Raw genomic sequence first — 26,631 nt, forward strand, 5'->3', positions numbered from 1 at the left:
ACTCTTAGAAATTTGTTTAGACACTTGAGGTCCAAAATGGGTCTGAACATTCCCTCTTTTCTGGGGACCACAAATAGGTTTGAGTAAAACCCCTATCCCGGTTCCAATTTTGGAACAGGACAGATTACTCCCATAGCAAAAAGGTCTTTTACACAGCGTAAGAACGCCTCTCTCTTTATCTGGTTTGCAGATAATTTTGAAAGATGAAATCTCCCTCTTGGGAGAAAATCCTTGAATTCCAATTGATAACCGTGGGTCACTATTTCTAGTGCCCAGGAATCCTGAACATCTCTTGCCCAAGCCTGAGCAAAGAAAGAAAGTCTGCCCCCTACTAGATCCGGTCCCGGAACGGGGGCCACCCCTTCATGCTGCTTTGTGGAAGAAGAAGCGGGGGTCCTCCTTTAAAGATCCGAAAGAAACTAAAATTATTCTGTTTACCCCTCATTTTAACCAACCTATCCTGATGTAGGGCATGGCCCTTACCTCCTGTAATATCAGAAATGATCTCCTTCAATTCTGGCCCAAAAAGGGTCTTACCTTTAAAGGGAATAGCTAAAAGCTTATGTTTTGATGACATATCAGCAGACCAAGATTTGAGCCACAATGCTCTATGTGTTAAAATAGCAAATCCTGCATTTTTTGCCGCTAATTTAGCAATTTGAAAAGCGGCATCAGTAATAAAAGAATTAGCTAGCTTAAGAGCCTTAATTCTATCTAGAATGTCATCTAATGGAGTCTCAACCTTAAGAGACTCTTCTAGAGCCTCAAACCAAAAAGTTGCTGCAGTAGTTACTGGAACAATGCAAGCCGTAGGTTGTAAAAGAAATCCCTGATTAACAAATAATTTCTTTAGTAGACCCTCTAATTTCTTATCCATAGGATCCTTGAAAGCACAACTATCCTCAATGGGTATAGTAGTACGCTTAGCTAGGGAAGATATAGCTCCCTCTACCTTAGGGACCGTTTGCCATGAGTCCCGAATGGTATCTGATATAGGAAACATTTTCTTAAAATTAGAAGAGGGAGAAAACGGTATACCTGGTCTATCCCATTGTTTACTAATAATTTCCGAAATTCTCTTAGGAACCGGAAAAACATCAGTGTAAGTAGGAACTTCCAAATCAGAAATTTCACCCTCAGACAGTAATTCCCTGATCCCCAACTCAGAGCACTGTGAGGGAACATCGGAAATAGCTAATAAAGCATCAGAGGATTCAGTATTTACATTAACACTTGACCTACTGTGTTTACCCTGCAACACTGGTAATTTAGATAAAACCTCTGTAAGGGTTTTAGCAAACAATTGGGATCAAGAATCGCTGAAAGAAAAATGCTCTAATAGCACTCTATGCCCAGACTTATAAGAAGAGGCACAGTTATATAAAATTTAACTTTTATTATGTATCGTTAAAACATGGGTGAACACAAACATTTAAAATTTATTTCTCTATCGTTAGTAGCTATATGATATATGAGATCTGTTATTTGTCAATTTAGCCTTTTTACCATTAATTCATTATCAGGTCTCACTATGTAAATGATACCATTGATCTTGGTTGTTCTGTACCGTGGTTATAGTGTGGTTTTGTTGTAATATCAATAACTTATTGTCTCATCATCCGCACTTTGCACTGGAGAGTCAAATTAAAGTATCTGAATAACATCACCTCAGAGGTACTAATATTACTAAGTAAATGTGTGAAGATTCTAATACTTGTCCCACTATGGATTGGGCTACTAGGTTTACTATATTTGTATCCTAGTGTGGGTGAATCCGTTATTCATGAATAAAGCTTATAACAAACCAAGTGTCATTGTTATTTGTGTCATTGCATATATACACATGTTGTGAAGATTCTAATACTTGTCCAAATATGGATTGGGCTGCCAGGTTTGCCAGGACTACCTCTGTAAGGGTAGTTGACATAACTGCAGCCATCTCCTGCAGAGTAAAGGAATAAGACGCACTAGAAGTACTAGGCGTCGCTTGTATGGGCATAAAAGGTTGTGACACTTGGGGATAATTGGATGGCATATCCTGATTCTCTTCAGACTGAGAATCATCCCTAGGCACACTTTATTTAAAATATGCTTTTTACATTGTAAAGCCCTTTCAGTACAAAAGTTACACAATGTTAGAGGGGGTTGCACAATAGCTTCTAAACACATAGAACAATGAGAAACCTCAATGTCAGACATGTTGAACAGACTAGTAATACCACAAAAGTTGTTTAAACACTTATTTATAGCATAAAATAAACATTAGAAAAAACGTGTACTGTGCCTTTAAGAAAAAAAAAAACAAAACAATTTTACAAAATGCACAAAAAAACGTTAAATTATTCCCAAATTTAACTTAATATCCTTGGTTAATCCAAAAATTACTGCACCCAGAAGCAAGGGCAGAAATAAGGCTTTAGAAGTACTTATATGAACATGTAGTCAAAAGATAGATAAAAATACACTCTGCACCTCGCCACAGCTCTGCTGTGGCGCCTACCTGCCCCCAGGGTACTTCGAATCAGGTTTCCAACCCTTCAGACCAGCTACACAGTCCAGGAGCCACCGAGTTACTGTTTGCTGCTGCTAAGCCTGAAGAAATTGTGCCAAAATTGGCTCCGCCCCTTAAGGTCAAAAGTCAGAGTAGGCCCAAACAACACCACATGGAAATGCAGTTTTGCACTAAAGTAAAAATACACAGACAATGTAACCCTCAAGCATAAAACCAATAAGTTTTAAGTGCCAAAAATAAAAAACATAAAACATTGTTTTTTATATTGTCTCCCATGTCACATAATGCCCAAATATCAACTAATGATAAATATAAAATAGGGACTCCAGTAACACCCCTCTTATTAAAATAGGTTTTACTGCTTACCCCATTCCCATACAGGGAAATAATGCAAGCCAGTTCTGATACACCAAGTCTCCTCAGAAAAAAAGGCTGCACATACCTTAATGCTGCTTGTAGCATGAAACCGGTCTCCACACTGAAGATGTCTCATGGTTACCTTCAGAAGTCTTGTGGGAACCAGCGTGGATCTTAGTTACAAATGCTAAGATCATCAAACCTCAAGGCAGAAATCTTCTTCCATATCCCCCTGAGGAAAATAGTATGCATCAGTACCATTTAAAATAAAAAACTTCTTGATTGAAGAAACTAAAACTAACACCTCACTTTACCATGTCTTCCTAGTATAACACAGGCAAAGAGAATGACTGAGGGTGGAGGGGAAGGGGAGGGGCTATATATACAGCTCTGCTGTGGTGCTCTTTGCCACTTCCTGTTAGCAGGAGGTTAATATCCCACAAGTAAGGATGAAATCTGTGGACTCGTCATATCTTTGTAAAAGAAACAGATAAAGCCGAGATCTGATCCTTTAGGGAACTCGTTGATAAACCCTTCTACAAACCCTCTTGGATAAAAGACACAATTCTAGGAATCCTAACCCTACTCCATGAGTAGCCCCTGAATTCAAAGCAATAAAGGTATTTACGCCAAATTTTATGGTAAATCTTTCTAGTCACAGGCTTACGAGCCTGAATCATGGTCTCTATGACGGATTCAGAAAACTCTCGCTTGGATAAAATTAAGCTTTCAATCTCCAAGCAGTCAGCTTCAGAGAAACTAGATTTGGGTGAAGGAATGGTCCTTGAATCAGAAGGTCCTTCCTCAAGGTGGCAGAGATGACATTTCCACCAGATCTGCATACCAAATCCTGCAAGGCCAAGCTGGAGCAATAAGAATCACAGACACCCTCTCCTGTTTGATTCGAGCAATGACCCGAGGAAGAAGCGCAAACGGAGGAAATAGGTATGCAAGGCTGAAGGACCAAGGAACCGCCAGAGCATCTATCAGTTCCGCCTGGGGATCCCATTTGAGGATCAGGCTGGAGAACACTTCCCGATGGAGTTCCCACTCTCCCGGATGAAAAGTCTGCCTGCTCAGAAAGTTTTGTCCCCCAAAATAAAAAAAAAGTCAGCACTTACCTTTAACTCTGTCCGACAGCAGGACAGTCCAGCAGGTTTAAGAGGTCCTCTCCCTCCCATAGACCTGAGGAAAATGATAAAGCCTGAGTTAAGTTTGCTTAGGCCATCAGGATAAGGGCAGCATAAATGTAAGGGAGGCACAGTGAGAATTATGTCCCACAAGTTCCCATTGCTCTAAAGCCACCAAAAGCTCTACTGAAGAGACTGATATTGACTACGGCTACACCCTAGAACAAAGCAGCACAATCTTGCACTACTTTAAAAATAATAAACACTTGATTGAAGAATCTTTTCTAACACCTATCTTTACTCTTCCTAGCACTAACGTAGGCAAAGAGAATGGCTGTGGTGGGAGAGAAGGGAGGAGCTATTTAACAGCTCTGCTGTGGTGCTCTTTGCCTCCTCCTGCTGACCAGGAGGTGAATATTCCATAAGTAATGAAGATGATCCGTGGACTCATCGTGTCTTAAAAAAGAAAAAACACTTTCCAAGATAAAAGTTTTAACATTAATAGAATGCATAGGCACAAATGTAGCCTCAACAGGTTTAAACACAGGTCCAATTCTGGCCAAGGCCTGAACAAAAGATAGAATATCTGGCAACCTAGCCATTTTTTAATGTAACAAAACAATAAGAGCAGAGATCTGCCCGTTAAGAGAACTAGCTGAAAGTCCCTTCTCTAAACCATCCTGAAGGAACTAAATGATCTGTGGGGTCTTCACCTTATACCAGGGAAAACCCCTGTCCACACATTAAGACAGATAAGTTCTCCACACTTTGTGGTTTATACGTCTGGTGACCGGCTTTCTGGTCTGGACCAAAGTATCAATGACCGCTTCAGAGAATCATCTCCAAGACAAATCTCCATGCAGTCATTCTCAGAGAATCTAGATTTTGTAAAAAAAAAAAAAAAAAACGAGCCCTGAGACAGAAGCCGTGTCCTCTGAGGTAACAGCCACGGAGGAGCAGATGACATTCTCACCAGATCTGCATACCATGTACAGTGAGGCCACGCTGGAGCTAACAGGATCGCAGAAATTCCCTCCTGTTTGATTCAAGCTATAACTCGAGGAAGAAGAACAATAGGAGGAAAAATATAAACCAGATTGAAGTTCCACGGAACCGCTAAATCGTCTACTAGTTCAGCTTGAGGATCCCTGGACCTCGATCCGTATCTTGGTAGTTTGGCGTTGAGATGAAAAGCTATCAGATCTATCTCCGTACGTTCCCACCTGTGGATGATCTTGAGAAACACCTCCTGGTTAAGAGAAAACTCCCCAGAGTGCAGAGTCTGTGTGCTAAGAAACCTGCTTCACAATTCTACATCCAGGAACTGTGGATAGCTGACAAATGACAAGACTCCACCCACTGAAGAATGCGGGAAACTTCCTTCATTGCGAGAGAACTGTGTGTTCTGCCCTGGTGGTTGATGTAAGCCACTTTTGTAATGCTGTCCAATTGGAATCAAATAAACCGGATGGAACATAATTGAGGCCTTGTCTGTAGAGCATTGAAAATATCCCTCAGCTCTAGAATATTGATAGGTAGACTCACTTCTGTCAAGCACCAGAGACTCTGAGCTCTCGGGGAACCCCAAACAGCTCGTCAGGGACGCAAGAAACATCTGCCCAGGAGAAACCGTTTCCGGGGATGGCCATCAAGAGAGGGACCCTCTAATCGTTGAATCTAAACTGATTATCTAGGATAAGTCTGTATGGCCTCCATTCCATTTATGCAACATACAAAAAACTTTAGAGGTCTTAGATGATAGAGGGAAAAAAGAATAGCATCCAAAGTCGCCAACAGGAGACCCACCACCACCTCCATGCATTGAGCTACCGAAGGGTGAGGAGTGGATTGTAGGAGACAGCAGGCCGACTGGAGTTTTTCTTGATGCTGATCTGTGAAGAAGATATGCAAACTGACAGAATCTATTATAGTCCCTAGGAAGGACACTCTGGTGTTGGGAATGAGCAAACTCTTTTCCAGATTTACCTATCAACCATGAGACTAAAGATACCAGAGAAGCCTCTCTGTATGAGATTTTGCTAAATTAAAAGATGGTGCCTGAACCAAGATATCGTCCAAGTAGGGCGTCACCACAATCCCCTGCAACCTGATTACTGCAAGAAGTGCTCCTAGATCTTTTGTGAAAATCTGAGAAGCCTTGGCTAAGCTAAAGGGAAGGGCTATGAACTGATGATTGTTCAGGAATGGAAAACGAAGAAACTGATGATGATCCTTGTGAATTGGAATATGCAGATACGCATCCTTTAGATCTATGGTGGTCATGAACTGACCATCCTGGACCAGAGCGAAAATAGAACAGATGGTCTCTATCCTGAAGGTCAGAACCCTCACAAATTAGTTCAAACACTTCAGATCTAGAATGGGGCGGAAGGCGTTTTTTTTTTTTTTGGAACTATGAACAGATTGGAATAGAAACCTCTTCCTCTCCCATGAATACTAGATCCTCTACATAACAGAAGAAGGCTGTCCTTTTTTCCGGCCTTCCCAAAACCCTGAAGAGGAGGAATCTGCCCTTGGGGGGGGGGGGACAAGAACAAAACCCGATTTGTTTCCCCCGGAGTGACTGGACTGAGCCCAAAATTCCTGAAAACTAAACACTATGCCCCCTACATGACCTGAGCCCAGGTTGGGGGCTGACCCTTCATGCAGATTTGTTATCAAGAGTCAATTTTTTTGGACTGCTTGTTCTTTGCCCACACTGGGGTTCGGTTTCCAGGTATTCCTGGGCAGATCAGATTTGGCTGGAGGTGTGTTCCTCTGAGATTTGTTCTGACGAAATGAACGAAAATCGACACCAGCACGACTCTTTGCTCTAGATCTTCTGTCTTGCAGCAAAAAAGCTCCCTTACCCTCAGTAACGGTAGAAAAATTTAATCTAATTCTGGACCGAATAAGGTCTTTACCTTTAAACGCCAGAGATAAATGTCTAGTCTTCGATACCATATACGCAGACCAGGACTTGAGCCAGTGAGCCCTACGGGCCAGAACAGAGGTCTTTGCATTGAGGCCAATCATCTCAATAATTGCATCACAAATAAAGGAATTTGCCGTCTTCAGGGCCTTAATCCAGTCTTGAATATCCTCCAGTGGCAATTTAACAGATCAAATTGGATAAATAATCACACCAGAAAGTGGCTGCGCCAGCTACCACTTCCACCCTAACCGCAGGTTAAAAGAGCAAACCAGACTGAAGGAAAATCTTCTTGAGGTATCCCTCCATTTTTCTAGCCATAGGATCTTTAAACGAGGTACTATCCTCTAAAGGTATAGTAGTACACATCACCAGAGTGGAGATGGCCCCATCAACCTTTGAAAACATAGTCCACAATTCCAAATGACTATCTGGAACCTGAAACATATTCTTAAAATTCGTAGAAGGGGAGAAAGGAGTCCCAGGCTTCTCCAACTCCTTAGAAATAATGTCCACTACCAGGGAAGGAACCCGAAACACCTCTGCGCTCTTAGTTATAGATTTATAGACTAGGTCCAGTTTCAGAGTCTCAGGAACATCCAGAGTAGATAACACCTCCTTAAGCAAATACCGAAGGTGTTCAATCTTAAACCTGAAATTAACCTTGTCTTACTACTGAACCTTTTCAGCTAAGGAGTCAGCAGAAGATAACTCCCATTCCAAACTATATATACACACATATATATATATATATATATATATATATATATATATATGTGTGTGTGTGTGTATGTATATACTATATATATATATATATATATATATATATATATATATATATATATACACACACACACACACACACACATATATATATATATACGTACATATATACAGTACACATATATATATATATATATATATATATATATATATATACACACATACACATACACACACATACATACATACACACACACACACAGGTATACCCTGCTCATACAGCGGGTTAGGGACCGGAGCCCCGCTGTAAAGTGAAAACCGCCTTAAAGTGAAACAAGGCAGTTTAGCTTTCTTTTCACTTGCCAGTGTGTTTAAAAACTTAAAAAAAAAAACAAATTATGCTCACCTGATAATTTCCTTTTCTTTCGTTGGAAAGAGTCCACAGCTGCATTCATTACTTTTGGGAAATAAAAACCTGGTCACCAGGAGGAGGTAAAGACACCCCAGCCAAAGGCTTAAATACTCCTCCCACTTCCCTCATCCCCCAGTCATTCTGCAGAGGAACAAGGAACAGTAAAATAAATATCAGGGTGAAAAAGGTGCCAGAAGAATAAAAAGACGCCCCACTTAAGAAAACGGGTGGGGAGCTGTGGACTCTTTCCAACGGAAGAAAAGGAAATTATCAGGTAAGCATAATTTATGTTTTTCTTCCTAATTAGAAAGTGTCCACAACTGCATTCATTACTTTTGGAAAAACAATACCCCAGCTAAAGAGGACACTGAATGCCAAACCGGGTGGGTAAAATAGGCGGCCCATTCTGAGGGCACTAAGCCTGAAACCAGGTCTGAAACAGGGGAACAGAAGAACCCCAACACCAGCTCAAAAACGAGCGGAAAAATGGCCACAGCCATAACAGAGCACGGGTGTCAACCCGACTCCTTAGCAACAGACGACAAGGCCGTAGACCCAAAGGAATCTAACAAAAGGCCCAACATAGTCTCAACACGGAGCCAGCAAGACTCCAGATGGAACATAATAACCCAGAGAGAAACACCACTCTCTGAAAGGTTAACTCTCAGTTCCAACCTCCTGAATCCAGGAGAATCCCTAAGAAAAGGGACCACAACTCAAGACATAAAGCCACAGGCTAAAGGAGAGATCAATCTCCAATGCAGATACATTTGGAAGGAATCCCCTTAAAGAATTAGCTTGCTAGCACACATCCAAAGTGCAATAGCTGCAGCGGTGACACTGCAAACCCATTTGCCTGCAGAGCAGTGAATCCATAAGGTTACTACAGCAAGCTGACCAAGGGAAACTGACAATAAAGGCGAAAGTCAAGCCCAATGAGCATCAGCACTCAGACAACCTGGCCAACCATGGCCAGGTCAATTAATCCAAGTAAAGGATATAGCCCAAGTTCCCAGGAACTGGGGAACCCCGAACCAGCCCTAGAGCCAAAAGACCAGCAACAACTCCACAAGGGAAAACACTGATCAAAACCTCAGCAACCGGAAACACCAGGGATATAACAGGTCTGAGCCACCAATTGTTTAAACAAACAATATCCGAGAACTTAACACCCCATCTGATATAAAAAAACAGACTAGAGGGAGATATCAATGCAATATCCAGAGCAACCCGTATAACGAGATAACTCGCAAGTCCCGACCCAAGGAAGAGACCACCCCTTGCCAAAGTCCAATGCTCTAAAGGAGCTAAGGCGTTAAAAGTCATACAACGGGGGCGGTCGGTCGCACTTACTGAAGATCCTCAAGAGACTTATATAATTGGTAAATTATCATAAAGACTAGACGTCAGCTACCTATTCTAAACACTTTGGCAGAACCTGTGATTCAAGCTGCTTAACTACATATGATTTGCACTGTGTTTTGGCTATCTCTGCGTGAGCCGATCAATGTTTGCGGCCTACTGCAAAAAAAAAAAAAAAATCTTTGCCTTCCCCCTTGGGCCAGGGTAAAGTGCCACGTTATAATCATGCTTATGAGCAAAGATTACCAAGAACCAGTGAGCTCTATAATCGCAGAAATTTAACAAAAGCTCCACCACAACCTAGCTGATATCATCGCAATTTTGCAAGGAAATGATTCAGAAGTTTCCTTACTTACAAAGAGAGAAATGGAGTCTGCCGCGCCAAATAGAGCCCAAATATATGAAGCTAAACAATCGCAATGTGTTCCTGCACTTTAACCCCTTAGCTGTGATACAGTTGGAGCATCGGAAGGGAGAGAAATGCAACAGACAAGCACACTATTGTTGGATTCATCAGGGTTACGTAGAGTTGTCCTAGCGCAACATAAAATAAGCCAGTCGACATGGAAGCAACAGATGAGATGCCGGAGCGTGCTCATATGTTACAAAACGCAAGTTTCATTCTGGTGTCGCCGGTATGTGAAACAATATTTACCAAGCACAACGGGTTTGTTGAGGTGGACGTGTTCATGATGACTCTCCGAGGTGTCGCGGCCGGACCCCTGGAGGTTTCTGTGGCTATCTCCTGCGGTTCAAAGATGAAACCAGTAGTACCTTCAGTTGTTATGGTACACGAGAAATGTATAACTATGTTTAAAGTACACCGCATTGCACCCTTTAAACTTGCCCCTATGCTTGGACTGCCGCGCCTGGGTATAGTTTTTTTAGACTTACTCTCCACAGCAACATCTGGGACTAAGATCTTCTTGGGGTCCTTGCCAATTGGGCACGAGAAAGATTTGCCACAGAGACAAATGGTCTCTCTCATTACCCCACTCCAATGTGGCATAGGTTAAGCTTCATCAAATACCAGATGCATAAGGGAATCCACTTTATATAATGTCCCAAACGTTTTCTCCTGTTCAGTTTGTTGTTTCATGTACACTTATGTCATTAGATTTATTTATTTGCTGTATTACACTAGTTCTAGCCTTACCCTCTTAAACATAATTCCAAAGAGGTCAATTTATTTTGCATATAAATCCAAACGGTTCCTTCCTTTGTTACAGGTAAGGGCATGTATAAAATTACAGGAGATATTAAGAGTCCATTGGAACCTGTCCATTCCATGTGTTTTGAGTGTACTTATTTTTAATATTGTAAGCTTCTGATATGTCACTCTTAGATTCACGAATATTACCTACAGTACATTATTGCCTATTTATACCTCACAAGTGGGCTCTTACCACTATTATTTACTCTCAGTCAGTAGTCCACTTGGGAACAAAGGTTGGTACTCCTTTTAAGATTCTAGGGAGTTTCAATGTGTATACGCTCCCTAAAGTATAACAAATAAGTTATGCAACCTTCTCTTCTTTCTTTATGTGTGGATACGAGCAATAATACTTATATCTAGTTCATAAATTAATAAGTTCAACTAGGAGAAGTTTCTTTAATTAATAGCTCCATGTCCTTATGCCCAGGTCCAGTAGGGCCCATATTCATCATTAGCGAATCAACAAGACATTCACCCAATTTATATATATATATATATATATATATATATATATATATATATATATATATATATATATATATATATATATATATATATATTCAACCAATTTCCAGTTCAGCCCACCAAGAGATAGCAGCCTGGGTGCAGATATAGGAGGCATATAAGACAAATGTAAATGCACTCGCAGGACTTTCACAAACTTATTTATTGGAACGTTTTCGGGGTTCACAACCCCTTCATCAGCATAAATACATAGACATACCTCAAACAATTTATAGTGTTCAAATACCACTCACAAACCTAGTGCTTCTCCAAAAGTGCGCCAAATCACCCAACTTGGTGAATTTTTTAGTGGTACTAATCCACTGCTTGGCATCTACTTATACAAGTTGTCATCATATAAATGTTCCAAATAGAGTCGACTAAAACATACAGGCATAGAATTTATAGATTTTACAATTGACTGAAGACGATAATCTGATGCCCCATCAACAGTAGAGACATTACTTAATTCTAAGATATTATATTACAAATATTCCAATTAGTCTTAGTCCAAAGATTTGACTCTTAAACTGCAATATTCCAAGTCATAACTAGTTTTTATTCCCCTCATATGCAAAAAAAAGCCTCATTTTCAACTCTTCCAATTTTTTACCATATACCACCCTATTAGGCGAACTAATTAATCAGGGAGTTACACATAATTGTATAAACTTAGAACATTAGGTATCATAACTCTTGACGCATATGAAGGCCTTCATTGATGATCTCGATTGATTGGTTCATAACAACTTTTAGGAATCCTATTCTTGTAAATAGATATGTTAACTACAAGGTTATTCTTGTATATTTTTTTTTTGCTCTGTAATCTTTTCAATAGCATGTTGTTAAACTATGATGATAATATATATGCTGTCATTCTATTACGGCTGTAATACTAAATACCTTAATAAAAAACTTTGATTTGAAAAAAAAAAGAAGTTGTACAACGACTCTAGAGCCCATAGACTCTCAAACAGCCGCAGGACAACAAGCAAGAGGATACCTCGAGGCCAAAATCACTTGAGCAAAGGCTGGTCTCCGCATCACCTCCATACAATCAGAGGATCACAGAGAGAAAAGGATGCACAGCATCCCCAGCTCCGGGAAGAACCCCAAGCAGACCACGCCCAGTGTCCCTAACAGGGAACAACCATCTCCCGGAGGGGAACCCAGGTCCCTAAAAGGAGACCTAACCCACATGAAGACAACGGAGGAAGACCAAAAAGTCTCATAAAAACAGCTAGACAGTACACAGTCAATGTGCAATAGCTGCAGCTGGTCATATTCTGCAAACCATCTGCTGCAAGGCAGCTGAACTACCCATTAAACTGAGGAGACAAATCTGCATAATCTCCATTCCACTGTCTGAGCATGCTCAGTTGTAGAGGTCTGAGATGAAAACGAGCAAACGGAATGATGTCCATTGCCGCCACCATCAATCCAATTACCTCCATGCACTGAGCCACTGATGGCCGAGGATTGGACTGAAGGTATCGGCATGTATTCAGAATCTTTAACTTTCTGACTTCCGTCAAGAAGATTTTCATGGATACAGAGTCTATTAGAGTTCCCAGGAAAGGAACCCTTGTCTGTGGAATTAGTGAACTCTTTTCTAGATTCGCCTTCCACCCGTGAGTCCTTATAAAGGATAGAACCATGTCGGTATGAGACTTTGTCAGCTGATAAGACGACGCCTGGATCAGAATATCGTCCAGATAAGGCGCCACTGCAATGCCCCGCGGTCTAAGAACCGCCAGTAGAGACCCTAGGACCTTCGTGAAGATCCTGGGTGCCGTATCCAGCCCGAAAGGAAGGGCCACAAACTGAAAATGTTTGTCCAGAAAGGCAAACCTCAGGAACTGGTGATGATCTCTGTGGATAGGAATATGCAGATATGCATCCTTTAAGTCCACGGTAGTCATATATTGACCCTCCTGGATCAATGGAAGAATTGTCCGAATAGTCTCCATCTTGAAGGATGGAACTCTGAGAAACTTGTTTAGACTCTTGAGATCTAAAATGGGTCGGAACGTTCCCTCTTTTTTGGGAACCACAAAAAGATTTGAGTAAAACCCCTGCCCCTGTTTTGGAACGGGACAAATTACTCCCATAATGGAGAGGTCTTTTACACAACGTAAGAACGCCTCTCTTTCTCTCTCTCTCTGGTCTACAGACAATCGTGAAAGAAGAAACCTTCCCCTTGGGAAGGAATTTTTGAACTCCAACTGATACCCTTGAGACACGATTTCTAGTGTCCAGGGATCCTGAACATCTCTTATCCAAGCCTGGAGAAAGAGAGAAAGTCTGCCCCCTACTAGATCCGGTCCCGGATCGGGGGCCGCCCCTTCATGCTGTCTTGGGAGCAGCAGCGGGCTTCTTGGGTTGTTTACCCTTGTTCCAAGCATGGTTGGGTCTCCAGGTGGACTTGGCTTGTGAATAATTCCCTTCCTGCTTAGCGGAAGAGGGAGGGGTGACTCCTTTGAAATTGCGAAAGGAAAGAAAATGACTCTGTCGTCCCCTTTGTTTAGATGTCTTATCTTGAGGGAGGAGGTGACCCTTACCTCCCGTGATGTCAAAAATGATTTCTTTCAAGTCAGGCCCGAATAGGGTCTTTCCCTTGAAAGAAATAGCCAAAAGCTTGGATTTAGAGGACACATCCGCAGACCAAGATTTCAACCATAGGGCTCTCCGTGCTAAGATGGAGAATCCCGAATTCTTAGCCGCCAATTTGGTGATCTGAAAGGCAGCATCCGCTATAAAAGAAGTAGCCAGCTTAAGGGCCTTAATTCGATCTTGTATTTCCTCCAAAGAAGTCTCAGTCCTAAGAGACTCTTCTAGAGCTTCAAATCGTGACTGTTACAATGCAGGCAGGAGTAGAGATAGCTCCCTCCACCTTAGGGACCGTCTGCCAAGAGTCCTGAACGGTGTCAGCTATAGGTTACATTTTCTTAAAAATAGGGGAAGGAGAGAACGGGATACCCGGTCTTCCCCATTCCCTTGCAACAATTTCCGAAATTCTCTTAGGAACCGGAAAAACATCGGAATAAGAAGGAAGCTCTAAGCATTTGTCCATCTTACACAATTTCTCTGGTGGGACCACAATAGAGTCACAGTCGTCCAGAGTCATCAAAACCTCTCGCAGCAACAGACGGAGGTGTTCAAGTTTAAATCTGAAAGACATGACATCCGAATCTGTCTAGGGCAATACACTTCCTGAATCAGAGAGTTCCCCCTCAGACAGGGTCTCCCTACCCCCCAATTTAGAGCCCTGGGAGGGTACATCGGAGATGGCCATCAAAGCATCAGAAGTCGCAGGGACCACATGGGCTTCTGTCCTGCTGCGTTTGCCTTGTAACATTGGCAACTTAGATAAAACTTCTGTAAGAGTGGATGACATAACAGCAGCCATATCCTGCAGAGTGAATGAAGTGGACGCAGTTGAAGAACACAGCGTCGCTTGGGCGGGCGTTAAAGGTTGTGACGCTTGGGGAGAAAGTTGCGGCATACCCTGAGTCTCATCATTCTGAGAAACATCCTTAGATATACTTGCATTAAAGAAAATTTGTTCTTTAAATTGTAAAGCCCTCTCAGTACATGAGGGACAAAAAGTAATAGGGGGTTCCACATTGGCATCTAAACACATAGAATATGTACTTTCCAGAGGTTCAGACATGACAAACAAACCAGCAATAGCAATATTGGTTGTTTTAATGTGAGTAAAAACCAACACCTTTAGTAATTTTGTTGAAAAAAACGATGTACTGTGCCCTTAAAAAATAAAATGTATACCTTTTTACTTCACCGCAATAATATGAAACAACAAGGCAACCACAGGACTATCTTTAATTGTCCGGTATGCTGTATAGACAAGTTATGTGGATTTAAGCACCAGCAACGCGCCACAGCTCTGTTGTGGCACCTACCTGCCCCCGCGAGTCCTGATAGACCTTTGAGAGCGGTGCTCCCAAGACCGCTTGATTAGTTTATTAATACAAACTGTATAAGGCCACACCGGAGCTCTGAGAAACTCTTTCACTAGTCAGGATCCGGATAGAAAGTGCGCGTCTCAGCGTGTGAAAAACTATGCCCCACCCATCGTGGGCGGACTCGGCCCTGAATAACGATCCTCATAAGAACCGTATGGGAAATGTCGGATCCCCAATCTGACCGAAGTCATGCAAATATAAGCCAAATGTGCCCCCACAAATAAAAAACGCTCTCTTGTTCCCATTAAATTACAAACGTAAATGCAGAACACTTAGCTGCCACACACTCCCTGCGTCATAGCCCTGATAAATAAACATTTATTAGGGTCCTGATAGCGCCTGCTAAGCTTTACCTAATAAAAGAGGGGATACCTATGCACACTACTCTTTACAATGTGCACATTGATTACCCCTTCCCGGTATAGGGAATCAGTACCAGTCCTTTCAGAGATACTACAGTCTCCCCAGAAGTAAGTGACTGCACATACCTTAATACTGAACGCAGTATGAGACTGTCCCACACAAGGAAGATGTTCTTTTTCCTCACCTCCATAAGCTCGGTGTGGACAAAAACAGGGTCTTAGATAATAACTGCTAAGACCATCAGCAGGGCAGCAAACAATATGGGAGCTTGATATTTGAATGACAGTCTCCTCAGTCCGTTGCTTAAAGCCAGTAGCTCCAGCCCTGAGCAAAATAGTACACACCGGTACCATTTAAAAATAATAAACACTTGATTGAAGAATCTAAACTAACAACTCACTTTACCTCTTCCTATCACTAACACAGGCAAAGAGAATGACTGGGTGGGAGGGAAGGGAGGAGCTATATACAGCTCTGCTGTGGTATTCTTTGCCTCCTCCTGCTGACCAGGAGGCGATATCACATAAGTAAGGATGAAATCCGTGGACTTGTCATATCTTGTAAAAGAAAAACCTTTCTTGAAACAGAATTACGAGCCTGCAACATAATATTAATCACTGAGTCAGAAAAACCTCTATGACGAAGCACTAAACGTTCAATTTCCATACCTTCAAATGTAGAGATTTGAGATCCTGATGGAAAAACTGCCCTTGAGACATAAAGGAAGGGGCCAAGGCTGGTAACTGGACATCCAGACAAGATCCGCATACCAAAACCTGTGAGGCCATGCTGGTGCTATCAGAAACACATGCGCTTGTTCCATAATGATCTTGGAGATCACCCTTGGAAGAAGAACTAGAGACAGAAAAATATAAGCAAGTTGGTAAGACCAAGGAACTCCTAACGCATCCACCATCTTCGCCTGAGGATCCCTGGACCTGGAAAGGTATCTTTGAAGTTTCCTGTTTAGATGGAAAGCCATCAGATCTATTTCTGAAGACCCCACACCTGTACAATCTGAAAAAAAAAAAAAAACATCTGGATAGAGCGACTACTCCCCTGGCTGAGATAATCCGCTTGCCAATTGTCTACACCTGGAATAATAAGACAGGGGATGGATTCCGCCCAAGAAAGTATCTGTGATACTTCTTTCATTGCGAAAGGACTGCGAGTCCCTCCCTGATGATTGACATATGCCACAGTTGTGATATTGTCTGTCTGAAAGCGAATTAATAGTTCTCTCTTTAATAGAGGCCAAGCCTGAAGAGCCCTGAAAATAGCACAGAGATCTAAAATATTGATTGATAACCTCGCCTCTTGAGGTTTCCAAACCCCTTGTGCTGTCAGAGAACCCCAAATAGCTCCCCAACCTGAAAGACTTGCATCTGTCTGAGACTACAGTCCAGGAAGGACAAACAAAAGAGACCCCATGAATAATCCAATGATGGTCCAACCACCAAGACAGAGATAGTTGAATGTTGGGATTTAAGTATATCAATTGTCATATCCGAGTATAATCCCTGCACTATTGATTCAGCATGCAAAACTGCAGAGGTCTCATATGAAAACAAGAAAAGGGGGTCGCGTCTGATGCTGCAGTTATGAGACCTAAAACTTCCATGCACATAGCCACTGAAGGGAACAATCAAGACTGAAGGTTTCGACAGGCTGAAACCAATTTCATTCGTCTTTTGTCTGTTAAAGACAGAGTCATGGACACTGAATCTATTTGGAAACCTAAAAAGGTGACCTTTGTCTGAGGAATAAAAAAAAAAACTCTTTGGTAAATTGATCTTCCAACCACGTCTTCGAAGAAACAACACTAGTTGATTTGTGTGAGATTATGCTAAATTAAAAGATTGAGCCAGTATCAAGATATCGTCCAAATAAGGAAACACTGCAATACCCTGTTCTCCGATTACAGAGAGTAGGGCACCGAGAACCTTTGATAAGATGTCGCTAGGCCAAATGGAAGAGCGACCAATTGGTAATGCTTGTCTAGAAAAGAGAATCTCAGAAACCGATAGTGATCTGGATGAATCGGAATGGGAAGATAAGCATCCTGTAAGTCTATTGTGGACATGTAATGACCTTGCTGAACAAAAAGGTAGAATAGTCCTTATAGTCACCATCTTGAAAGTTGGGACCCTTACAAAACGATTCATAACTTCAGATCCAGAAATGGTCAGAATGAATTATCTTTCTTTGGGACAATGAATATATTTGAATAAAACCCCAGACCCTGTTCTTTAATCGAGACTGGTATAATTACCCCTGTAAGCTCCATATCTGAAAAACACTTCAGAAAAGCCTGAACTTTCACAGGATTTGTTGGAACGTGAGAGAGAAAGAATCTTCTCACAGGAGGTCTTACTCTGAAACCTATTCGATACCCTTGAGAGACAATGCTCTGAATCCACTGATTTTGAACAGAATCTGCCCAAATGTGTTAAAATTATTATTATCTGCCCCTCACCAGCTGAACTGGATTGAGGGCCGCACCTTCATGCAGACTTGGGGGCTGGCTTTGGTTTCTTAAAGGGCTTGGATTTGTTCCAACTTTAAGACGGCTTCTAATTGGAACCAGAGTCTTTAGGGAAAGAGTGGTTTTCTGTTCTCTATTCTGATGAAAAGGAACAAAAACGATTAGAAGCTTAGATTTACCCTTAGATTTTTTTATCTTCCTTCCCTCCAGTGATAGCGGAAATAATAGTATCCAACTGAGAACCAAATAAATTATTACCCTGGAAAGATAGAGATAGTAATCTAGACTTAGATACCATGTCAGCATTCCAAGATTTAAGCCATAAAGCTCTTCTAGCCAAAATAGCTTAAGACATGGATTTAACATCAATCTTGATGATATTAAAAATAGCATCACACATAAAATGATTAGCATGTTGAAGCAAACGAATAATGCTATACAAATCAGGATCTGCTTCCTGATGCGCTAGGCTATCCAACCAAAAGTTGATGCCACTGCAACATCAGCCATAGAAATGGCAGGCCTGAGAATATAACCAGAATGTAAATAAGCTTTCCTTAGATAAGATTCAATCTTCCTATCTAAAGGATCCTTAAAAGAAGTACTATCTTCCATAGGAATAGTAGTACGTTTGGCAAGAGTAGAGATCGCCCCATCAACCTTAGGGACTTTTTCCCAAAACTACAATTAAGCCACTGGTAAAGGATATAACTTCTTGAACCTAGAAGAACGATTAAAAAAAAAAAAACAGGCTTAGACCATTCCTTAGCAATTACATCAGAAACAGCATCTAGAACAGGAAAAACCTCAGGAGTAATCATAGGGGGTTTAAAAACAGAATTTAAACGCTTATTGGATTTGTTATTAAGAGGATCAGACTCCTCAATATCCAAAGTAACCAATACTTCTGTTAATAAAGAACGAATATATTCAATCTTAAAAAGATAAGAAGATTTATCAATTTCAATGTCTGAAGTAGGATCCTCTGAACAAGAGAGATCTTCAGAGGAGGATATTTCAGTATGTTGTTGGTCATTAAAAATTTCATGAGATTTATGAGAAGTTTTAAAAGACCTCTTACGTTTAGTAGAAGGTGGAATAGCAGATATAGCCTTCTGTATTGCATCAGCAATATAATTTTTCATATCAACAGGGATATCATGTACATTAGATGTTGAGGGAACAACAGGTGCTATACTAGTACTAATAAAAACATTATCGGCATGCAAAAGCTTATCATGACAACTGTTACATAATATAGCTGGAGATATAATCTCAGCTTGCTTACAACTGATACACTTAGCTTTGGTAGAACTGTGTTCAGGCAGCATGGTTCCTACAGTAGCTTCTGAGACAGGATCAGATTGAGACATCTTTGCAAAAATGTAAAAAAAAAACCAAAAAAACATTTAAACAAATATAAAATTTCCTCATATAGCAGTTTCAGCAATGGGAAAAATTGCATATGCTAAATAGGCAGAAAAACAAACAGCATAGCTCTCTAGAATATGAAGAGAGCAAAAGCATAAAGGAAGTGGGGTAAAAAAACTAAAAAATATTTGGGGCCAAGTATGAGGCACGACACAAACATGAAAGAAAATTTTTGCGCCAACCAACATCCGGAAATGGCGCAACTCGCGTCACAACAAGTGCAATTTCGTGCCAATAACCTAACGTCAACAAAGACGCAGGAAATGACTATACTTGCGCCACTGTAGACGAAAATTGGCGCCAAAAATGATGCAATAAATAGCATTATTACGCCCTCGCTAGCCTTGTTTGCCCGCGAAAATAAGGAAAAGCAAGTCAAATTGGGAAAAAAGACTAAACCCCAGATAATATAACTTCCTAAGATATGATTCCCATACTGAAACTGAAGACTGCAAGGAAAATATACATAGACCTGACTCATGGCAAATATAAGTAAATACATATATTTAAAACTTTATATTTAAAACATAAAGCGCCAAACATAGCTGAGAGTGTCTTAAATAATGATAAATACTTACCGAAGACACCCATCCACATATAGCAGACAGCCAAACCAGTACTGAAAACTATCAGCAGAGGTAATGGTATAAGAGTACATCGTCGATCTGAAAAGGGAGGTAGGAGATGAATCCCTACGAATGATAACAGAGAACCCGTGAAAAGATTTCCCATGAGTGAAACCATAAAAATCAACAGGCATAACTCTCTTTACGTCCCTCTGACAAACACTGTACTCTGAGAGGAATTGGGCTTCAGAATGCTTAGAAGCGCTTATCATAGAAGAAATCATAGAAATTAAGCACAAACTTACTTCACCACCTCCATAGGAGGCAAAGTTTGTAAAACTAAGGTGTGAGTGTGGTGGAAGGTGTATATATAGGCATTTTGAGGTTTGGAAAACTTTGCCCCCTCCTGGTTGGAATGTATATCCATATGTCACTAGCTCATGGACTCTTGCCATTTACATGAAAGAAACACCAGTGATCTACTCAGCAGCACTAATCTCAAGACTCAGTGGAGCTAGCGCTGTTGATTGGACCAGCAGCTGTTTCCACTCGGGACTGGCAGTGGTCAGCGAGTCCAGAGTGGTATTTCTACTGTGTGTTTAATCCCTAGGGCTAATAGTCTTAACCCCTTAACAACCAGCGCCATTCCCTGTACGACACTGGCGGTTATGCCCTTAAGGACCAGCGACGTAGGAGGCGGGTGGGCGGACCATCACTGTAGGGGGCGGGACCGATACGCCACACTATAGGGAATTAAAAAATCATTGAGTGGGAAGGAGGGGCAATGAAAGGGATCCTATGTGGGATCCACTGATGGAAAGGGATCTGGGAGGGGGTAGGGTTTTGAGGGGGGGGCAGCTACAATACAGAAAAATGGGTAGGTTTGGAGGTAAGGGGGGGATACTACCCTGCTGAAAGTATGTAACGCAATATATCCAGTCAGTTTAGATATTTATATTTTAAATTCTGTACTTGATATATTTTAGGATATAACAGAAGTATCCTGTAATATGTTAAGCAAATCTCTTATGGAGAGAAATGCTGAAGTGAGTGAGCAAAAGTACGACCGGAGACTGACAGTATAACTGGAGCGTATTCTTAAGGAAGGTTCACAGAATAAAGTAAATTCAGTATTGAAATATTTGAGACTGTGTAAGAATTTCTTCAATCAGGTATACCATAAGAAGTTTAAATGTATAAGGTTACCTAGTGTCCGGTAAGTACGAGTCCTCCTGTTGGTATAGCGAGTTGAAACCGCAGATCGGTTGTAGTGAGAGTTGCGCCTTGCTTCTGTGGCGTCTGACGTCAGAGAAGGAGAGACGGCGGAATGCAGTGGAGCAGACTAGCTATGCGGAGGAGAGAAGGTGAGAGGAAATTACCTTCAGTTTCAGTACAAGTCACAACTCACAAACTTTGGGAGAAATATCCAGTAGAAGGTTTTGGATAGTTGCGGAAGAAGATAGTTGAACTGGGTCAGCAAGAGACACAGAGAGACGATCCGGTATTGAACAGGTATGAGGTGATAGGAAGGCGGCAGGAATTAAATATCCAGTGAGGAGCACAACGGTTCACTGTGAAAGCTGGTAGAAAGTTGTACTTAGTCACAGTAGTTAGGGATAAATCACGGAGTATAGGAGCTTAGATAGGAGTAACTACAAAGGAGTCAGACAAAATACTAAGCACTGGATGAGAAGTGTGCAGGTGTTTTGTAAGGGGCGTATGCGTTTGATTGGTCAAAATCCTTAAAGGAGCATACTGCATAACAATATCCTGACAAAGTAGCTGCAGCTGGTTTCAAACTCAAGCAGTCTGTCAGTTAGCCTGTTCTAGCTAAGCAAGCAAAGAAAACCAACTGCCAAATTTTAAGTTTATACATAAATCCCTGTATAAAACATAAGCCACACACATACTAATAAAGTATTTCAACAAAATTAGCCCAAAGAGGAAAAACGTCCCAATAAAGGGAAGCTTAACCCCTAGTCTCAACATACATAATGTGCCTGCCCACTGCGAAAGAAAATCCTGTGTATGACATATTATTCTGAAGTGCAAGGAAAGCTCACAAGGCGTGAAAGGACACATACTCCTTACAGAGACCTGTAGAACAAGAAAGAACAGAGTAACCAACTCTGGCTTTCTGTACCATGGGCAGCAATGTGTTAGAAAACAAAGCAAGGACTACCTCACAACTTCCTAACTGCTTAAAAGTTACCACTACTCTACTGAAGAGATTGACGTGGACTCAGCTAAACCTAAATCCTTGCTTGCAGGGAGAAGTACCCGAAAAAGGAATTTATTTCTTCAGACACCAAACTTCAGCTCCTCCATTGATAGAGACAAAGAGAATGAGTGGGGATTATGGGTAGGGGAGTGACACTTAACAGCTTTGCTGTGGTGCTCTTTGCCTCCTCCTGCTGGCCAGGAGTGATATTCCCACTAGTATTTAAGGAAGTAGTGGACTCTCCATATCTTAGGAAAGAAAAAATAAAACCTTTTATTTTTATACTGACTTTCTGCCAGTACTTAAGATGGGGTGACTTTTGGGGGCTGGGATGAGGGAGGGAAGAGAGCTGTTTTAGGGTGAGGGGGGGTCAGGGAGGGATCAGGGGGTGGGATGTGTCAGGTGGGAGGCTGATCTCTACACTAAAGCTACAATTAACCCTACAAGCTACCCAATTAACCCCTTCACTGCTGGGCATAATACAAGTGTGGTCCGTAGCTGCATTTAGTGGTCTTTTAATTACCAAACAGCAATGCCAAAGCCATATATGTCTGCTATTTCTGAACAAAGAGGATCACAGAGAAGGATTTACAACCATTTGTGCCATGATTGCACAAGCTGTTTGTAAATAATTTCAGTGAGAAACCTAAAATTGTGAAACTTTTTTTTTTATTTGATCGCATTTTGCGGTGAAATGGTGGCATGAAATATAACTAAAATGGGACTAGATCAATACTTTGGATTGTCTACTAAAAAATATATATAGTTTTGATAGGTAAATATTTAAAAAAAAATGTAGTGATGGCAAAAATGCTAAAAATGCTCTGGTCTTTTGGGGAAGTTTTTGTCTGAAATGCCCAGTCCTTAAAGGGTTAAAATTACAAGCTCTAACAGATTGTGTAACTTGTTTATTACTGTATAATAGACCTTTAATACATTTTACTCACCTTCAATTGTATTGACAGGAACTTCATCCTCCTCAGTCTTCACCTGATCACACACATACGATTCTCCTCTGTGCTCAACTGCTGAGCCATCTGAAGACGTCCCATCCATATGGCCTGTGCAGTGAGAACATATAAGTTGCTTGTAGCATTTTAGAATCAATCAATCTCCGTCTCATTCCATATATAGAAATACAATTATATGGACACCCCGAAGTGACCATATGTACAGTATATATTATAATCAGTTATTTATAGAGTGTCAACCGATTCTTCAGATAATTGGCATAGATGCGTAATGTTGAATTAATAAATGTGGACATTAATAGACTGCCCCAATCTGAAAAGGAGATTGTGAATTATTTTTTGTATAATGTTACAAGGGAAAACTTAAATTATGCTTACCTGATAATTTTCTTCTCTTATGAACGGGGAGAGTAAACAGCTGCATTCATTACTTTTGGGAAATACAGAACCTAGCCACCAGGAGGAGGCAAAGACACCCCAGACAAAGGCTTAAATACCTCCCCCATTTCCCTCATCCCCCAGTCATTCTGCCAAGGGAACAAGGAACTGTAGGAGAAATATCAGGGTGAAAAAAGGTGCCAGAAGAACGGAGAAAAAGAATTTAAAGCCGTCCACAGAAAAAAAACGTGCGGGGAGCTGTGGACGCTACCCGTTCAGAAAAAAAGAAAATTATCAGGTAAGCAGAATTTAAATTTATCTTCTTAAAACAGGGAGAGTCCACAGCTGCATTCATTACTTTTGGAAAATCCATACCCAAGCTTATAGAGGACACTGAATACAAACGGGCCGGAACAAACAGGCAGCCCATTCTGATGGTACCACAGCCTGACACAACCCGGATTCCCGATAAAAAAAATACTTGGACAGAAGCAGGAAGACAAAAATATGGAAAAAGAACAAGGTAACTGCCCATCAATTTGAACCATAAGGATCCCAGTAAAGATCACTCTAAATTTTGGACTTCACTGAGCAGAAAAGCTGCTGAGGAGAAAGTCCCACTCTATAGAAGCACACGAATAAAAACTTCTCCAGGAACAATGGCAAGGGAAACAACAATCAACTCCCACACCACATTCTCCCTAACTGAAAGAAGGGAAGAATCAGAGAGAAGGTCTGAAGAACTTCCAGAACAATCCCTGAAGATTCACGACAAACAGAGAGAGAAACCCCTAGCATAACTCAAAAAAGACCAGCTACCAGGCTGCAAGAGGACAAAGTTGCGTAGAAAAACTCTACCAATGGAGGAGTGCACAAAAGAAAGCTCCAGATCACCTCCTACATTGGAGCAAAAAGGAAACAAAGTAAGGCCTTAACTGGAACAAAAATCCCGGAGGGACAAAAGGACAAAAAAACCATAATTTAGGCTTACCTGATAAATTTATTTCTCTTGTGATGTATCGAGTCCACGGATTCATCCTTACTTGTGGGATATTCTCCTCCCCTAAAGGAAGTGGCAGAGAGAGCACCCACAGCAGAGCTGTCTATATAGCTCCCCCCTTAGCTCCACCCCCCAGTCATTCGACCGAAGGCTAGGAAAAAAAAGGAGAAACTATAGGGTGCAGTGGTGACTGAAAGTTTAAAAATAAAAATATATATGCCTGTCTTAATAAACAGGGCAGGCCGTGGACTCGATACATCACAAGAGAAATACATTTATCAGGTAAGCATAAATTATGTTTTCTCTTGTAAGATGTATAGAGTCCACGGATTCATCCTTACTTGTGGGATACCAATACCAAAGCTTTTAGGACACGGATGAAGGGAGGGACAAGACAGGGACCTTAAACGGAAGGCACCACTGCTTGTAGAACCGTTCTCCCAAATATAGCCTCCGAAGAAGCAAAAGTATCAAATTTGGAAAATTTGGAAAAAGTATGAAGCGAAGACCAAGTCGCTGCATTACAAATCTGTTCAACAGAAGCCTCATTTTTAAAAGCCCATGTGGAAGCCATAGCTCTAGAAGAATGAGCAGTAATTCTTTCAGGAGACTGCTGTCCAGCAGTCTCATAGGCCAAACGGATTATGCTCATCAGCCAAAAGGAAAGAGAGGTAGCCGTAGCCCTTTGACCTCTCCGCTTACCAGAATAAACAACAAACAATGAAGATGTTTGACGGAAATCTTTAGTTGCTTGTAAGTAGAACTTTAAAGCACGAACCACATCAAGATTGTGCAATAGACGCTCCTTCTTTGAAGAAGGATTAGGACACAGTGAAGGAACAACAATCTCTTGATTTATATTCTTATTAGAAACAACCTTAGGAAGAAACCCAGGTTTGGTACGCAAAACCACCTTATCTTCATGGAAAATAAGATAAGGGGAATCACACTGTAAAGCAGATAGCTCAGAAACTCTTCGAGCCGAAGAGATAGCTACTAAAAACAAAACTTTCCAAGATAGAAGCTTAATATCTATGGAATGCATAGGTTCAAAAGGAACCCCTTGAAGAACTTTAAGAACTAAATTCAAACTCCATGGCGGAGCAACAGGTTTAAACACAGGCTTAATTCTGACCAAAGCCTGACTAAATGCTTGAACGTCTGGGACATCTGCCAGACGTTTGTGAAGTAGAATAGACAAAGCAGATATTTGCCCTTTTAGGGAACTAGCTGATAATCCCTTCTCCAAACCTTCTTGGAGAAAAGACAATATTCTAGGAATCCTAATCTTACTCCACGAGTAACCTCTGGATTCACACCAATAAAGATATTTGCGCCAAATCTTATGATAGATCTTCCTGGTGACAGGCTTTCTAGCCTGAATAAGGGTATCAATGACCGACTCAGAGAAACCACGCTTTGATAGAATCAGGCGTTTAATCTCCAAGCAGTCAGACGCAGAGAAACTAGATTTGGATGTGTGAAAGGACCTTGGATTAGTCCACGGTGGAATCGAGGACATGTCCACTAGGTCTGCATACTAAGTCCTGCGTGGCCACGCAGGTGCTATAAGAATCACCGAAGCTCTCTCCTGCTTGATTCTGGCAACCAGACGTGGGAGGAGAGGAAACGGTGGAAATACATAGGCCAGATTGAAGGACCAAGGCACTGCTAGAACATCTATCAGCACCGCCTTGGGATCCCGGGACCTGGACCCGTAACAAGGAAGTTTGGCATTCTGACGGGACGCCAACAGATCCAATTCTGGTGTGCCCCATAGCTAAATCAGCTGAGCAAATACCTCCGGATGGAGTTCCCACTCCCCCGGATGAAAAGTCTGACGACTTAGGAAATCCGCCTCCCAGTTCTACACTCCTGGGATGTAGATTGCTGAGAGATGGCAAGAGTGATCCTCTGCCCATCGGATTATTTTGGTTACCTCCATCATCGCTAGAGAACTCCTTGTTCCTCCTTGATGATTGATGTAAGCTACAGTCGTGATGTTGTCCGACTGAAACCTGATGAATTTGGCCGCAGCAAGCTGAGGCCATGCCTGAATCGCATTGAATATCGCTCTCAGTT

At 41.4% G+C, this 26,631-nt stretch overlaps 1 protein-coding gene across 1 annotated transcript in view; it reads right to left on the reverse strand.

Moving 5' to 3' along the window:
- The window catches only part of LOC128656988 (gastrula zinc finger protein XlCGF57.1-like), a 209,567-nt gene that overhangs the window by 49,661 nt on the left and 133,275 nt on the right, over positions 1-26,631 (reverse strand). The window contains exon 5 of the mRNA XM_053711197.1: positions 23,148-23,261. Within this exon, the coding sequence (XP_053567172.1) occupies positions 23,148-23,261 (114 nt within the window). The remainder of the gene's footprint in view (positions 1-23,147; positions 23,262-26,631) is intronic.

The sequence above is a fragment of the Bombina bombina genome, chromosome 4 (assembly GCF_027579735.1).
Source record: "Bombina bombina isolate aBomBom1 chromosome 4, aBomBom1.pri, whole genome shotgun sequence".
Classification (NCBI taxonomy): Eukaryota; Metazoa; Chordata; class Amphibia; order Anura; family Bombinatoridae; genus Bombina; species Bombina bombina.